The sequence below is a fragment of the Cryptomeria japonica genome, chromosome 11 (assembly GCF_030272615.1).
Source record: "Cryptomeria japonica chromosome 11, Sugi_1.0, whole genome shotgun sequence".
Classification (NCBI taxonomy): domain Eukaryota; kingdom Viridiplantae; phylum Streptophyta; class Pinopsida; order Cupressales; family Cupressaceae; genus Cryptomeria; species Cryptomeria japonica.
In genome coordinates this window covers 155,698,750-155,715,721 of record NC_081415.1, presented here as the reverse complement: position 1 = coordinate 155,715,721, position 16,972 = coordinate 155,698,750, and the positions used below count along the sequence as shown (strand labels likewise).

General features: G+C 36.4%; 1 protein-coding gene across 3 annotated transcripts in view; it reads right to left on the bottom strand.

The window, feature by feature from the left end:
- The window catches only part of LOC131066095 (DNA polymerase I B, chloroplastic/mitochondrial), a 153,233-nt gene that overhangs the window by 785 nt on the left and 135,476 nt on the right, over positions 1-16,972 (bottom strand). For all 3 annotated transcript variants that reach the window (XM_058000805.2, XM_058000803.2, XM_058000804.2), the window contains 2 exons: positions 221-433; positions 23-112 (listed from right to left, as the gene is read on the bottom strand). In XM_058000805.2, coding sequence (XP_057856788.2) covers positions 23-112; positions 221-433 — 303 coding nt within the window. The remainder of the gene's footprint in view (positions 1-22; positions 113-220; positions 434-16,972) is intronic.

Genomic DNA, 16,972 nt, shown 5'->3' with positions numbered 1-16,972 from the left:
CAGTGGGTAAGAAATAAGCAACCTGCAACAGTAATGTCCAACCAAGCTCCTTTAGTCTGACATTCCTAGCTATTTCTAACATGGCACACATAGCCACATCTGCTGCACTACCCTACAGATTGAAAATTTAGAATTTAGACAGTATGAACTTACAAATGTGTCCAGAAATAAAATATACCAAATAAAAACACCAACAATGTAGAAAACAAGATGAACAAACCTGAACAGGAGTATTGATGGCAGCCCTCTCAATGTGACCCTTTTGACCAAAACTTGCTGATTTTAAACACGGCAAGTGACGGGCACGACCAAGTAATGTGTAGACACACTGCTTTGTCTGTGCTTCATGCTTACGCTCTTCCTGCCACTGCAAGACTTCTTTTCTTTCATTATACCAGAGTTTCACTGTCTCTTTAGCCTCCTGTAATGTAACCTGAAAAAATACAATGCTGGATTTAACTATAATCTTTTATTAAAAGTGATATTGGCATGCAATTGCCATGCAAATAATATTTTTCAAGGGCTTCAAAATTATAGTCTTGGTCAAAACTTAAAACTAATGTCTATTAAAATACCCTGTAATATATGGCTCAGCTACTTCTGATAACAAGGAATAGCTACAGAATGCCACATACTCTAGAGGAAATGCTGCTTACCGTTTATGCATGTTGCCTAAAACAAAAACAAAAAAGTTAACATCATTGAGCAGCTCTGTTATTCGTTTGTCACTTGAAACCAAAGTTGCATGGACACAGATACAGGTACAGATATGGGTACCGTATTAGATACGGATACAGCCATTTTTTAAGACCCTCAATATGGATATGGCTGGATATGACATTCATAAAAAACACATACACATACACAGTTTTCTAATTAATTAAGGAGATTTTCATTTAGTTAAAAGTAATATAGCCACATAATTGTTATATAAATGATTATAAGTTGATTTAACAATTTACAATATGCAAAAAATAGTAGAGTTGCATTGGAAGATAGGTGAGTCAGTGAAATAGAAAAATATTTCATTTGTCTTCCTCATTTGGTGTAGGTTTTGTTTATACCAACGAAATTAAAATATTTGCATGATTGAAGCTTTTTAAAATTATGTTCACGAAGATTTATGTCAATTATTTTTAAAATCAAATCACACAGCATCTGGCACGGTTGGAAATTTAAGGTTTTTTGGGCACATGTGGATACGGTATCTGATGTGTATCTGCGCTGCATCATATCCATATTTGTTCGAATATGGGGAAACGCACGCCCAAGAAGAGGCAAAAATGTATCCAGCTACTCGTCTCAAAACTCATAGATCCAGGTACTTAGTGGTATTTTATGTGGAGAATTAAGTTTCAATACAGTCCCTCTGTCTAATTGGAGACACCCTCTATTCAAGCAAAAGATCCCACTTCTTCCCACAAAAGAGGCCCGCTAGATAAGACATTTCAAAATGAAGCTAGAGGCATTGCAGAGAAAAAAGTTACACGTTGCATTTATGTCGTAGTCTTCCTTTCAACTTGGTGAGATCACCATATTGGCAGGAAATGGTGTGGCAATCAATTGTGAATCTTCCAGTTTCACAGGTCTTGCATACAAAAAGGTGCACACCACCTTATTGGAATGAGAAGAAAAAATTATTGAGACGTCACTCAAAACAATTAGAGATACTTGGATTGAAACAGGAGTCTCTTGTTTATAATGGATGGAAAGATTGCAAAAACTGATCATTAATAAATATTATTGCAATGTCCCCCAACGAAACAATGCTTTTGAAGGTGGTTGATTGTGACGGGCAAATCAAGGATGCAGAATTCATTTCTAAAATCCTCATTGAGTCCATAGAGATAGCGAGTCCTGAAAATGTTGTCCATGTCATTATAGACAGAGTGAAAAATTGCAAGGCTGTACATGCTTTGGTTAAGGAATGTATGAACACATTTTTTGGACACTTGGCACCATACACTCCCTAAACTTGGTGATGCAAGCAATTGGCACTCAAATAGAGTGGGTGAAACCTATGGACCATGAGGGTGACAAGATCCAAATGTTTGTGACAAACCATCATATGTCACAAGGCATTTTCAGAACTCTCTCAAATTTGAAATTGTTTAAGGTAAATTTAATTTGATTATTTAATTTATTTTCTAATTTTATTTATCCCATGTGTACTTATATTTTAATGTGTTATTAAATTGTTTATTACATGTGTTAATGTAGATTAGAATTCTTAGTAGATAAAATAGAGGTATCTTTTAATTTTATTGTCTCACAAATGATGATCTCACTAACCTATGAATCTTGCAGGTTGCTGCAAGTATAAGGGAAGAGAGTATGTCCACAAAGTATGTTGATTTCCTAAGTTTTGATAATGCTCCAAGTGCTGCTGATTATATCACAAATATCGCTGTGTTGAGAATGAGATCGATTTTCCAAGGCTTGCACTAATAGATTGCGGTACTACCTTCATCGATCTGTTTGTGAATTATACAATACTAAATGGGGAGGCACATCGATGGAATGACATGTCTCCACACGTGTGGAGACATGTCTCTCCACCGATATGTCTATCCATTTAGTATTGCAAATACTGATTCATAATCGGTGCCATTAACAAACCGTTTGTTATTACAAACAAATACCGATTCATAATCGGTGGCATTAACAAACCGTTTGCTATTACAAACAAATACCAATTCACAATTGATAGTTAACTATTTAGTTAACACAACCGATTCAAAATCGGTACCATAATCTGAAGATCAGTTAATCGATATAAATTATCGATTAAGGTAAATCGATACACATGATCGATTTATGGTAAATCGAAGAAGATAGTCGATACACTCTATCGAGGGGGTATGGATCATGCATGATCACAGATTTACACTTGGAAGATGATGATCGATATATGATCAGCCATTAGATCATTTAATCAGATTTAATTTATTCATGAAAAGAATATGTATGTATATTAATATACATAGTAATAATAAACTCATGGATTATTACTATGTATATTGGTATACATATATGAATTATTCTAATGATGTAAGTCTCGTTCATGATCATATTTATCTGATCGAAGCTATCATCTTTAACACTCACTCTTAGCTAGGGAGGATAAAATCTATCCAAGAGTATAACACAATAGATCCATTAATTGTGAAGGAAGATATGGTATAACCAAGAATATCAAGTCACATGATATTCATCATATCTCACAAATACCCATATTTATGGTATGTGCACTTGACATCACGTCTCATGATGCCTACCATAATGGATATCAGATCATGGCATATCCACGGATATTAAGATTCATAATATCCTCCACCATGATGATCTCTTGTAGAGTTATTATGGCTTATTTAATGACATCAAGTCTCATGATATCTACCATAATGTCTAAGAGATATTAACTATCATGATATGTCCACGGATATCAAGTCACATGATATCCATCATGATAGTAAAATTGATCATTGTTAAGTCGTCACCTTACAATATCAATTAGATACAAATGTTCATTATTGAAAAGTTGTCACCTTTCAACAATGTCCACAGGGGACCCATGAAGTCATGGAGTCACACACATGACGATAAAAGAATTTACACATTAAACATCTTTAAATATTAGTACAAATAAAAATAATTAGACTCAATCTCAAATTTAATTTGCATTTTCAACCATACCAAGTTTATCCCGAAAGTGTTCAACCTTTATCTTGGAGAGTGGCTTGGTGAGGATGCCTGATGTCTGATCACTTGTACTAAAATACTCCAATTGAATCACATTCCTTTCTACTATGTTTCTAACATAGTGATAAGGAATCTCAATGTGTGTTGATCTATCATGACATACTGGATTCCCTGAAAGCTTGATGCAACTTTGGTTGTCACAATGGATGACAATAGGATTCAAGGGCTGTCCAAATAGTCCTACAAGCAATTTCCTAAGCCACACTGCTTCTCTTGCTCCCATGGAGGTTGCAATGTACTCAGCTTTTGTAGAACTCTGTGCAACTAAGGATTGTTTTCTACTGATCCATGAGATCATTGCTGATCCTAAACTGAAGCAACATCTTGATGTGCTCTTTCTGTCAACCACACTTCCAGCCCAATCTAAGTCAATGTATCCATGTAGATCTATGTCTACATGTTTGTATCTAAGACCATATCCAATTGAGCCTCAAAGGTATCTCAGAATGCGTTTTGCTGCAACAAGATGTATCTCCTTTGGTTCACACATAAACTCGCTAAGTGCATTCACTGCATAACAAATACCAGGTCTAGTGTTAACCAAATACATCAAGGATCCAATTATCTATCTGTAGAGAGTGGGATTTGCAAATTCTAAGTCTATTGTTGCTTCCTTCAATTTGTGCAAATTTGTTTCCATAGGTGTAGACATAGGTCTGCACTCCATCATTCCAAACCTCTTCAGAATGTCAATAGTATACTTTCCCTGATTTAGAGTGATGCCATCTGCCATCTGCCTGCTGCCAAACTTCTAATCCAAGGAAGTAATGTAGGATACCCAAATCCTTCATATCAAATTTTGAAGCTAAGTCTTTTTTACATTGGGTAATTAGGTGATCTTCTCCTGTGATTAATAGGTCATCAACATATAAAATAAGAATTAACATATCACCATCAATTACCTTAAAGCAAAGGTTTGGATCTGCATCATTCTTGGAAAACCCTAATCCCAAGAGGTAGTGATCAATCCTTTCATACCAGGCTCCAAGGGCTTGTTTGAGTCCATACAAGGCCTTCTTCAATCTACAAACATGTGATTCAGCCTTATGTATAACAAATCCTTCAGCTTGCTCTAGATAGACTTCCTCCTCAATCGTGCCATTTAGGAATGCAATCTTCACATCCATTTGATGGATCTTCCATCCCTTTGATGTTGCAATAGCAATTATGGCTCTGACTAAAGTGTATCGGGCAACAGGGGCAAAAGTCTCTTCATAATCAATTCCGTCCTTCCGAGAGAAACCTCTGGCAACAAACTGGGCTTTGTGTTTTTCAATGCTACCATCTACAGCATGTTTGATCTTGAAGAGCCATTTTGATGATACAACGGATTTTTCTTTAGGCCTTGGTACGATGTCCCAGACATCATTTTTTACAATGGACTGATACTCTTCTAACATAGCATCTTTCCACACTTGATGATTGAGAGCTTCTTTAACATGGGATGGTTCTGAATTTATGATCTCACTCATCAAGGCAACATAACTAGAGAATCTATGAGGTCTCTTGCTTTCCCTGAAGGTTCCCTTTGGTGTTGTATAATTCTTGGCTTCCTGAATCATCTTCCTAGCCCAAAGTGGTCTCTTTCGATTTGCATTACTGGGTTCATTTAAGGGAGCAATTTGATCTTCACTGTCAATTTCTTCAAGAGTCTCCCTCTGAATCTCAGGAGCATGATCCTCTTCCATATTGTTAGGAGGATCTTGATCTTCTATCTCAAGAGAGCTTTTGGATTTCCTGAAAGCAATGTCTTCCTCAAAGATGACATCTCTACTAAGTTCAATTAATCTTTGGCCAGGTATGCATATCCTATAGGCTTTAGATGTTTCACTATAGCCTACAAACATTCCTTTTCTGCCTGAGGGTTCTAACTTAGACCTCTTTTCTTTAGGTATATGTAAGTAGACCAAACAAGCGAAGATTATTAGATGACATATCAGGTTTGATGCCGGTGAATGCTTCTTCAGGTGTTTTGTTATCTAGAAGTGAATGAGGGCATCTATTTTGAATGTAGACAGTTGTTCTAGAGGCTTCAGCCCAAAATGAAGTTTCTATGTTTTGATCATACATCATACCTCTAGCAGCTTCTACTATGGTCCTATTCTTTCTTTCTGCCACCCCATTTTGTTGGGGATTATAAGGAATAGTAAACTCCCTCCTAATCCCGGTATTTACACAAAACTCCTTAAAAATGTCTGAAGTATATTCCCCCCCCATTGTCTGTCCTTAATGTTTTGATTTTCTTCCTTGACATGTTTTCTACAAGAGCTTTGAATTCCTTGAACCTCATAAGGATTTCTTCAGACTCTTTACATTTAAGAAAATATATCTAGGTTTTCCTAGAGAAGTCATCTACAAATATTACATAGTACAAGAATCCTCCTATAGAGGTTACAGACATGGGTCCACATAAATCAGAATGAATTAGTTCTAATACATTTTTAGATTTGCTATCACTATTGTGGAAAGTTCCTTTTGTATTCTTTCCTAGGGCACAACCCTTGCATGTTCCTTCATGATTTTGATTTAGCTTAGGCAAACCAGTCACCATTTTCTCTATGGAAGGTAGAGCACGAAAATGGAGATGCCCTAATCTTTTGTGCCAAATCTCATTTCAATTTGAAGTCTCATGAATTAGGGCTTGAGTGGGAGTAGTGCATAGTTTGTAAAGGCATCCATGTCTAACTCCTATAGTATGAGCCTTCTTGATTGTGGAGTTCTTTGGCCATGCTAGAACTTTGCCTTCCATAAAGGTTATCCTATACCCTTTGTCTTCAAGTGCAGAAATGGAGACTAGATTTCTCTTTATCCCTGACACAAATAATACTCCTGTGAGCTGAAGAGATATGCCTGATTTCAGATTTATGGTACAGGTTCCAATCTCTTTGACCTGGTAGTTAGAATCGTCCCCAATGGTTACTTCCTCATCAGAATTCTCCACCATACTATCTAGGTGTTCTCTAAATCTGATGATATGACGCGAGGCTCCACTATCAATTACCCAGGTGTTGAGGCTGGTTGAGACTTGGCTTGATAAGGCCGAATAGAAGACAAACTTCTCGAGTTCATTCTCCACGCTAGCTTTTTCAACTTCAACAATGGAGGCTTGTTGTTTTGGCCTATCCGGACACTTCATGGCATAATGTCCATACTTATCACATCTGAAACAGTGCACTTGAGATATGTCCCTGCTCTTCTTGGAAGAGCCTTTTTCTATTAGTGCCCCTATCCTTCTTCCTCTCGAAGTTCCTCTTCTTCCCTTTCTTGTGAGAGTGAGAGTTCAACACATGAATATCTTCATTGGTGACATTTTGGTCAATCCCCCTAGTGATCAATCTGGATTCTTCTTGAATGCAATCTGTCTTCAACCGATCGAACTTGGAGAGCTTTGAACGTGCACATGTTCCTTGAATAAATGATTCACATGATGTTCGGAGTCCATTTAGAGCCATCAACGTTAACTCCTTGTTGTCAATTAGATGACCAATTGTGGAAAGTTGGTCCCTCAATTCAGTGATGCTCATAAAATATGATGTGAAAGTTTCTCCCTTATTCATCTTCACATGATGGAGTTGTCTTTTCAACGTGAGAGCTCTGCTAGTATTGTTTATTTCATACATGTCTTCAAGTGATTTGAACATGCGGTATGCTGTGTCATACTTTGAAATAACTAGAACTATATGGTCTCTAACTACATCCACGATCACTTTCATGGCTTTTCCATCGTTCTTCTTCCACTGAATTTTCTCAACATCATCATTTGGTTCAAGTATGTTTCACTATACAAAGTTGGACGCTCCTTCAAGACGATCTTCGAATCTGACTCCGCTTGTCATTATGAAGAAAGGAATGTGATTTTTCTACTATTTCAAATCTAATCGGATCTTCCTTGACCTTGCTTTGATACCATGTTAATGTAGATTATATTTCTTAGTAGATAAAATAGAGGTATCTTTTAATTTTATTGTCTCACAAATGATGATCTCACTAACCTATGAATCTTGTAGGTTGCTGCAAGTAAAAGGGAAGATAGTATGTCAACAAAGTATGTTGATTTCCTAAGTTTTGATAATGCTTCAAGTGTTGTTGATTATATCACAAATATCGCTATGTTGAGAATGAGATCAATCTTCCAAGGCTTGCATTAATAGATTGTTGTACTACCTTCATCGATCTGTTTGTGAATTATATATCTAAATGGGGAGGCACATCGATGGATAGACATGTCTCCACACGTGTGGAGACATGTCTCTCCACCAATATGCCTATCCATTTAATATTGCAAATACCGATTCATAATCGGTGGCATTAACAAACCGTTTGTTATTACAAACAATTACTGATTCATAATCGGTGGCATTAACAAACCGTTTGTTATTACAAACAAATGCCGATTCACAATTGATAGTTAACTATTCAGTTAACACAACTGATTCACAATTGGCATGTTAAACTGAAGAATCAGTTAATAGATATACATTATCGATTAAGGTAAATTGATACACATGATCGATTTATGGTAAATCGAAGAAGATAGTCGATACACTCTATCGATAGGGTATGGATCATGCATGATCACAGATTTACACTTGGAAGATGATGATCGATATATGATCAGCCATTAGGTCATTTAATCAGATTTAATTTATTCATGAAAAGAATATGTATGTATATTAATATACATAGTAATAATAAACTCAATGATTATTACTATGTATATTGGTATACATATATAAATTATTCTAATGATGTAAGTCTCATTCATGATCATATTTATCTGACCGAAGCTATCATCTTTAACAACATGATCCTAGGTTGTTGAGACCCAATTTGTATCATACACGATCCTTTTGACACAACTTGTGAAGGTACAAGAGGCATTGGGTGTTATTAGCAACCAATAGAACAATTGGAAGCAATCAAATTTGGAGAGGTCCCAAAAGGTCAAGAAATTGATCCTAGATGACAATTGGTATGCTCATGCGGACTATGTCTTGAGTTTCACCAATCTTATCATGAATATGATCAAGGTTTCTGATATAGGTACAAAACTTCTCCTAGTCGTTGGATTCTTCCTAGTCTCAACCCCTAAGTACCAAACAAAACTTAGTTCTCCATACAAAATACCACTAATTGCTAGTGATAACTTTGTTTATGTCCTTTGTGGGAGAAATCCCCCCATATGACTCAAACGGATACTTTATGGAGTTGAGGTCATTGGCTGCAATGGATATAGAACATTGTCCAATTGTCTAGATTCACCCATTGAATTTTGACGAGTCTCAAGCATAAACAATTCATTGATGGAAGAGAAATTGCTTTTTATTCCATAATTGTTCTTTTCCTTTTGTGGCATTGTATATGCATATGCAATTATTTCAGCAATTACAGAAAAAGATATTGAAAGACTGATGGCTATTCATTACAATCAATAGAATGTCATATAACTTGAGTGTTGACAATATCTTTGTTCCCATTCTTTGTAGACTAGAGCTTTCCAAAGAAATCAAATTATTTCTCTCCTGAAGTCAAGGAATAACACCCACATCATATGTCAAGCAATGTCATACAAGCCAAATTTAGCCATTATATTTTTTATGCAATCACTGAAAACCAACAATATTTGCTTCTATCCTTTGTGGGGCAAGAACCCCATATAGCTTGATTAATTCCGTTCACAGCATCAAAGATGCAATGTCACAATGAGGTCTGAGGCAACGTGCATCTTTAGTCCCTTACATTTATTGTTTCCTGAAATCTCTAGGAGGATTTTTAACTGACTTCCTCAAGTACCAATTTCATGATACCCTTATCTTTGCCAAATAATACTACTTGTCTCTATATTATAGAGATCACATTTATTTTTCCTTTGGGTTCTAAGTAGTCAAGCAATCACATTCGTGTTCTTTGAGTTGTAGGCCTGGTTTCCCATGTTGCTTGTTTTTTGCTATGCATTTATAGTATTCTTTCCTACTAGTGATCATCATCACTAAAGCGAATCATAGAGCTGTTACAAAGAGACGCATAGTTACAGCAGGCAGTAGTGAACATTACACGACAATACTGAGATAATAACAAAAAGATTACCTCCACAGTGTGTTAAGGTTGGTTCCTATTAATGCCTCAGGGCTTAGAAAAATCATTTAGGATTTATAAACTGTCCATGTAAGACTCAAAACTTTCCTTGCTTTTTGAGGAGACTGGTTAGTCTATTCACCACATTTACTATTGTTTCAACATTATTTTCTTACTTGCATCCATTATACCCTTGAGGTTCTCCAAAGTATCTTTTTTTTTTTTTTGGATTTTACATTCGTTTCAGGCTATTCAACATATTCAAGTGATGATCCATTGGGGTGAAGCGGTAGAGCAGTAACATCATTGTGATCTAGAATTTTGACAATTGAAAGCCAAAGGCATATTCTTCTAGTCTAAGATTCTAAACCATGCATGATAGGTTGGAGATTTTTGGATTCCATTATTGCTTTGAGCTTATCCGAAGTATCAACGATACTCATTTTAGCTTTCGTGTTTATTTCAAGGCCACTCATTATATTCAAGTGATGATCCGTAATGCTGAAGAGCTACACCAGTGACTTTGTTTTGTTCTCGAATTTTGAGGCATATAATAACTTAAAGATTAGCCTTCACTAGAGGTGAGGTTGGGATGGTCTCAGCAATGTTTGTATCATCTTCCATACCTCTTAAGTTCCCTTTGTCTATCTTAGTTTGTTTTCTAGGCTTTGTGATTGATTTATATTTGCATTTGCATGCACATTATTTTTCTTAGCACCATTTCAATTATGGCATTGTCTATAGGGGATGCCTAGTCAACCCCAAGACAATCATGCGATGCTTGGACATCCCCAATTCATCCTAGGGACAGACAGGCATCCTCTTATTGCATTTTGACACAACTAGATATTTCAGAAAATTGATTTAGAAGTTGGCCTTGAGAATGACACTAAAGCTTGCAAAATGCCCTTTGGACAGTAAAGGGTGGATCTCTTCCGATCAGGAATTGTTTAAAGCAATTTTTGTGTTGGAAATATTGTTATCATTGATGTCAAAGGCGAGTTGAACACGATCGCTGCCATCATATTGCTGATGTCAAAGAAGGATCAATGCAAATGGTATCTTTGTTGTGATTTATGTGCATCTCGGCCGACCTCCATAGTTGTTTAATGCTATGTTTTTGATGCCCATATTGCTTATTGCCCCTCATGGATTTTGGTGCTCACATCCGATGAAAGTTAAAATAAAATTATTATTTTTGAGGGACCTTTTGGGCTGGCCAACCAAGCATGGTGGAATTACCTCTTTAGTGGGAATTAAAAGTTAATTTCAATGCATTTAAATGGGCCAACCTCCTTAACATTATTGCCTCTCGTTGGGAAATAAAACAAATTTATTTATCCTCATATGTGGCCAGGCCCTTTTGATGGGTCACCTCCCTAGGATGAAGAGGTGTATTTGTGTTCTATAGAAGATATGTGGAAAAGAATGAAGCAAGCGTTTTAAAGAAATATCTTCCTGATTTGAAGCGTAATTATGAGCAGATTTGAAGGAGAATTATGAACAGATTCAAAGGAGATTTATGACAAGATTTAAAGAAGATTCATGAGCAGATTTGAAGGAGATTTATGAGCAGATACAAAAGCAGATTTTATATGATTATCATGCTTTGGAGAACCATGATTCAAGAAGACGAAAGTTTTGTTCATTTTGAGGTTGGTGCCTCCTAATAGATGAGATTGGTGTCTCTTGCTAAGTTGGTACTTAGTGGTGGGAATTGGTATCTCTAGTGGGTTGGTGCCTAGGAAGATTTGTAAAGAGAGATTCATTGTTGACCTGATTTGGATAGTAGATCCAAACAGTGTTTGTATAGTGGTTTTCTCCCGAAAGGGTTTCCACATCAGTCTTGTGGATTGCTATTTTCATGGTTGTTGAATTTTTAATAAGTTAAAGATTGTGTTATACTGATTCATCCTAGATAAGTGTGTGTGATCATCAATTGGCATCAAAGCGGGTTCCTTCAAGAATGCTCTAATTGCTAGAAGGTAGATCTCAAAAGCACACATGATGAGTCAAGTACGATTCTATTCATATAGCCCCATTTTTCAACGGAACAAACTATGCATTCTAGAGCATAAGGATACGAACTTATCTTATGGCTCTTGATATGTGGCAATCAGTTGTGAATGGCTATGAAGCTCCTTCAACCCCACCAACGGATCTTGCTGGAAAGAAGGCTACCAAAAATAACACAAAAGCACTGAATTCCATTTTGTGTGGTCCATCCAAATCAAATTTTGTCAAAATAATGCATTGTAAATTGGTGAAGGAAATTTGGAACAAACTTAAGAACATCTATGAAGGTGACAACAAAGTTAAGAAGGCCAAGATCCAAACGCATAAAAGACAATTCAAGAGTTTGATGTAATGTCCCCACTCTAGCAGATTGACCAAGCATATGTGCGTTAGCCTAGCTCTACATGGTCCCGAGGGCTAACGAAGGGTTTAAAGGGATCCTGGAGTGTTTTGGCCTAGTCATTTCCAGTTTGGGCCAAAACGAAGTTGATTTACTTAGTTTCAGGCATACTTACTATTTTTAGTAAGTCAGCAGGACACAACGGAGGCTAGTTTTGGTGATTGGATTTGATACTCCTTGGCGAGAGCTTTCCGACGAGCTATCACTCACGCTATTCGGAGTCCGATTGCTAATATATTTTAATGCCTGAAGTTTTATTAAAGTAACATTTAATTTAATTGTAAAATATTAAAGTGTTACTTTAATATTTATTTTATGGAGATATGTGTAAATCAAAGGGGCAACCAAGGGAGACATAAGTGAATATTTTAATATGTTTTATATTGAACATGTTTTATCCCACATTGTTTGAGTGAGTTGGGTCGCCCCTTGGAGAAAGAATAAAAGGGAGCTTTTGTGGCTTCATTGGGTAGGTTGAATATGAGAAGAATTTGGTGTGTGAGTTGCAGATCCATTCTTGGCATTAGAGGACGTCTATCCTCTCTTGTGACATTCTAAACGTCATTCCCTTGGGGTTTGGCCTTTGGAATCCTTTGCGATCAGCTTCATTTACAGGCAGATTGGGTGCATTTTTCAGCCACAGGCAGCAGCATTATTTGGTTGCATTTCTAGCTACAAGCAGCAGCATTATTTGGTTGCATTTCCAGCTACAGGCCGCGACACTATTCACGCGGCACTATTCACGCGGCACTATTCACCTGGCACTATTCACGCGGCACTATTCATCTGGCACTATTCATGCAGCACTATTCATGTTACTGTAGCAGCAGAATTAGAAACTTTTGTTGGAACATTATGTCAAAATGCTGGAGTATTTAGTGAGTTGAAAATAACCTACTTTGTATTTGAGTTTGTTAATTCTGGAAATAATATTATAACAGCAGTAGTTCAATTTCCAGCTTGCCTATTATTGTAAATTCTTTTTAGTTCATGTTATGTGGTTTCATACCTGTGCAAAGACTTAAAACAAAAAAAGAAACATTGAAACATTAAACGGAGGAATAAGGAATTGGCTGCAAACTGTTTGACTAAATTCCTATCAGCAGTGGGGTTAGTTTTTGGGCATTCTAGGGTGCCCATTACATTTGAAGATGAAGGACAAGAACATTGCATCCTATCTCCTTCATGTGGATGACACCGTCAACACCATCCATGGGCTTGGTGAAAAGATTGAAGGCTCCATAATCGTCCAAAAGGTGTTAAGGTCTCTTGAGATTTGATGTAAATTTTTCTGCCATTGACGAAATGAAGTATCTAGAAAAACTAACTATGGGCGAGTTACATGGGATCCTCATAGCATGTGAAATGATGACTAAAAAGGAGAAGTCATCAAAGTATGAAGTGGCCTTCAAAGCCTCAAAGAAGATAAAGAACAAAGAGCCCGAACCAAGCAATAGCTCCAGCAATGAATTTGATGTATAGGAAGCCCACTTTGTGAGAAAGCTCAAGAGAGGACCCAACAAATAAAAAGGTAAGTTAACTTTCAAATGACTTAATTGTCGTAAAATAGGTCATTTTGCTACAGGTGTCCAAAAGTAGAAGATGATAAAAGCAATGATGAAGATGCCCACCACATAAAGAAGGAAAGAAAACGTACCAATATAAAAAGAGCTATAAACAAGGCAAATATGAGAATAAGAAAAACTTTCATAAGCACAAGAAGAGTCTCTCCTCCAAAGAAGATAGTAGCTCATTCAAAGGGAGTGACGAAAGCATCTCTGATAGTGATAGAGAAAAAACATCGAGAGTGATGAAAGCATCTCTGATAGTGATAGGGAAAAAAATATCTTCATGGAAACAAAAGCAAACAATGATGCCTTCAAGATGAAGACAAAGGAAAAGAGAAGATGGATTTGAAAGAGGAAGAAATTGTTGAAATGGATGGAGAAGTGGATCTTGAAGGAGAATTCATTTGTGCCTTAAGTGAAATCAAGAAGCTTATGAAAAAGAATAGGCAATGAGATTTCAGCTAAAGACAATCATAAAAGACTATGAAAGGCTTGAAGAGGTTAAAAGGATAGAAGAGGAAGTGAGATTTCAGCTAAAGACAATCATAAAAGACTATGAAAGGCTTGAATCTAAAATTGTATCCTTGAGAAAGGAACTAGAATAGGCAACTACCCAATTGAATAGAAACATGAAGTTTGAAAATAGCACCAAAATACTGGAGGACATTATCAAAGCCCAAAGGCCACCATTCATTGTGATTGATCTTGACTTTGAAGAAAATTAGAAGACTACCAAAGAAGATTCAAGTTCTAAAGCTGCAGATTTACCAAAGAAAACAAATGAAGAAAATTCTAAAAGCTATATTGACGTGCTTAAGAGCTCTATCAATATTCATAGCACCAAGAAGAAAGTGATATCCCACAGAAAACAAGGATCCCTCACAAGGACAACGAGGACAAATTCAGAAGATCATTCCCTCCAAGGCAATCCCACATGACCATAAAACTCTTCCATTGTCCATTGCGTTTTTTGCAATCAATTTGGCCATAAAGCAATGGAGGAATTGCAATTCTTTTGCTCCCTTAATGGATATCAACATTATGTGCTATAAATGCAACAACTATGGTCATACAACATGTTTTTCTAGAAATGATCTTGTGGAACCTCGTTGACAAAACAAGTAGGATACATGTGGCAAGCAAAAAGAACCTACAAAAGTTAGGAAAAAGAAGCAAGAGCAAAAAAAGAAAGAAAAATCTATGCTTGTTCAAATATCCTTTCATGTCCAAAATAAGGAGATCAATGGTATATTGACAGTGGATGCTCAAGCCATATGACAAGGGGCAAGAGCAAGTTTCCCACTTTGAAAGAAGAAAATGGAGGTATAGTAAAATTTGGAGACAATTGTTAATGCATTAGTAGCTTCTGCAAGATAAGACTTCTCTAACCCGTTAATCTCCTTTATTCTGTTATGGTTTATTCATCTATGCTATTAGATTATCTAATTTATGCTTTCCGAATTAAATATGTTTATCAGATTGTAACATTGATCATGATTATGATATTGGCATTGGATAAAGATGGATTAGATCGACGACTTGCTTAACATAGTCAAGCGTCGATCTAAATGCTATCGGGCTAATAACCCGATAGCATATTAATGTCGATTCATTTATGAATCGGCATTAATATGCTATCAGGGTATTAACCCGATAGCATATGTAATGCTATTTGTTATCGGGTTTAGTTCATACCGATAAACATTTATAATCGGGCCATTAACAAAGCATCATAACTAACACCGTTTCAACCGAGTGTTTAAGTATTAAATGTTAGTTACCAAACATAACCGAAATCGGGATGTGCAATATGGAAAGACACCGATCAATAGGTGCCTTGATCGGTCATGTCTAAAAGACATGACCGATCAAGACATCTATTGATCGGTCTTCTAAAACATATAAAGCCCGACATGAATCATTTGGAGAAGACATAAAAATATTAATGATCTCTCTCCTTCAGCCTGCAACAAAACAATCAGATTATCAGACAATATAATCATATAAAATTCTCACATATATAATTTGTTCTTTTATTGCAATTGAATCAAACTTTACATGGTATCAAAGCGAGGCTAATCGAATCTGAGGCTATTCAATTTCTGAATAATTCAAGAACAAAATTATATATTACATCACATTTCCAAAATGGCCAGCGCTATTAGATTCGAAGATAGACTAGGAGGTAGCGATGATTTCTCAGCTTGGAAGTTTAGAATCAAAATGATTTTGAGAGAAAACAAAGTTGATTCATATGTTCAAACTGAAAGTGCAGCACCCGAGAATGAACCCGACAAAACAGCATGGATTGAGGGAAATGAAAAGGCTATTAAAATAATAGTTGATGGGGTAAGAAACAACATAATGCCCATCATAAAGAAACAAGAGACGGCTTACAAAATGTTCAAAGCACTTGAAAGGACATTTGAGATATCAAATGCAAGTCGTACTCTGGCATTGAAACGACAGATAAATCATATCACGATGAACAAAAGGGAGACAATCAACTCCTACTTCATGCGAATATCAACCCTAAGAGATGAACTTGCAACCCTTGATTATGAGATCCAGAGTAAAGAATTAACACTCATTGCTCTAGATGGGTTGCCCAGTGGATGGAATACATTTGTCCAAGGCATTAGTGCAAGGTCCAAATATCCTAAGTTTGAAAGGTTAAGAGATGATTGTCTCCAAGAAGAGTCAAGATTGAACAAAATTGAAATAAAACAAAAGAACATAGACGAAGACCTTCAAGTCCTAAATACTAACGCAAATAAGAAAAGTAAGAAGAAGCAATTTAGGAAAAGAAAAAATCATCAAGGCAAGAACACTCCAAAGAAAGACCTATCACATATTCAATGTTATAGGTGTGACAAATTTGGACACTATGTTGCGAAATGTCCGGAGAGAGCCAAACAAGCCACATTTGTCAAAGTAGGAAAATCCAAAAGGGAAGATGACTTCAAGAACTATGTCCTCTACTCAGCACTCACAAGCCATACAACAAACAAGTCAAACTCATGGGTGATCGACAGTGGTTCATCCAGACACATTACCGGTTTTAGAGAAGTGCTAGACTCCATGATAGAGGAGAATGATGAGGAAGTGACCATCGGAAATGATTCCTCACATCCAGTCAGAGGAATTGGAA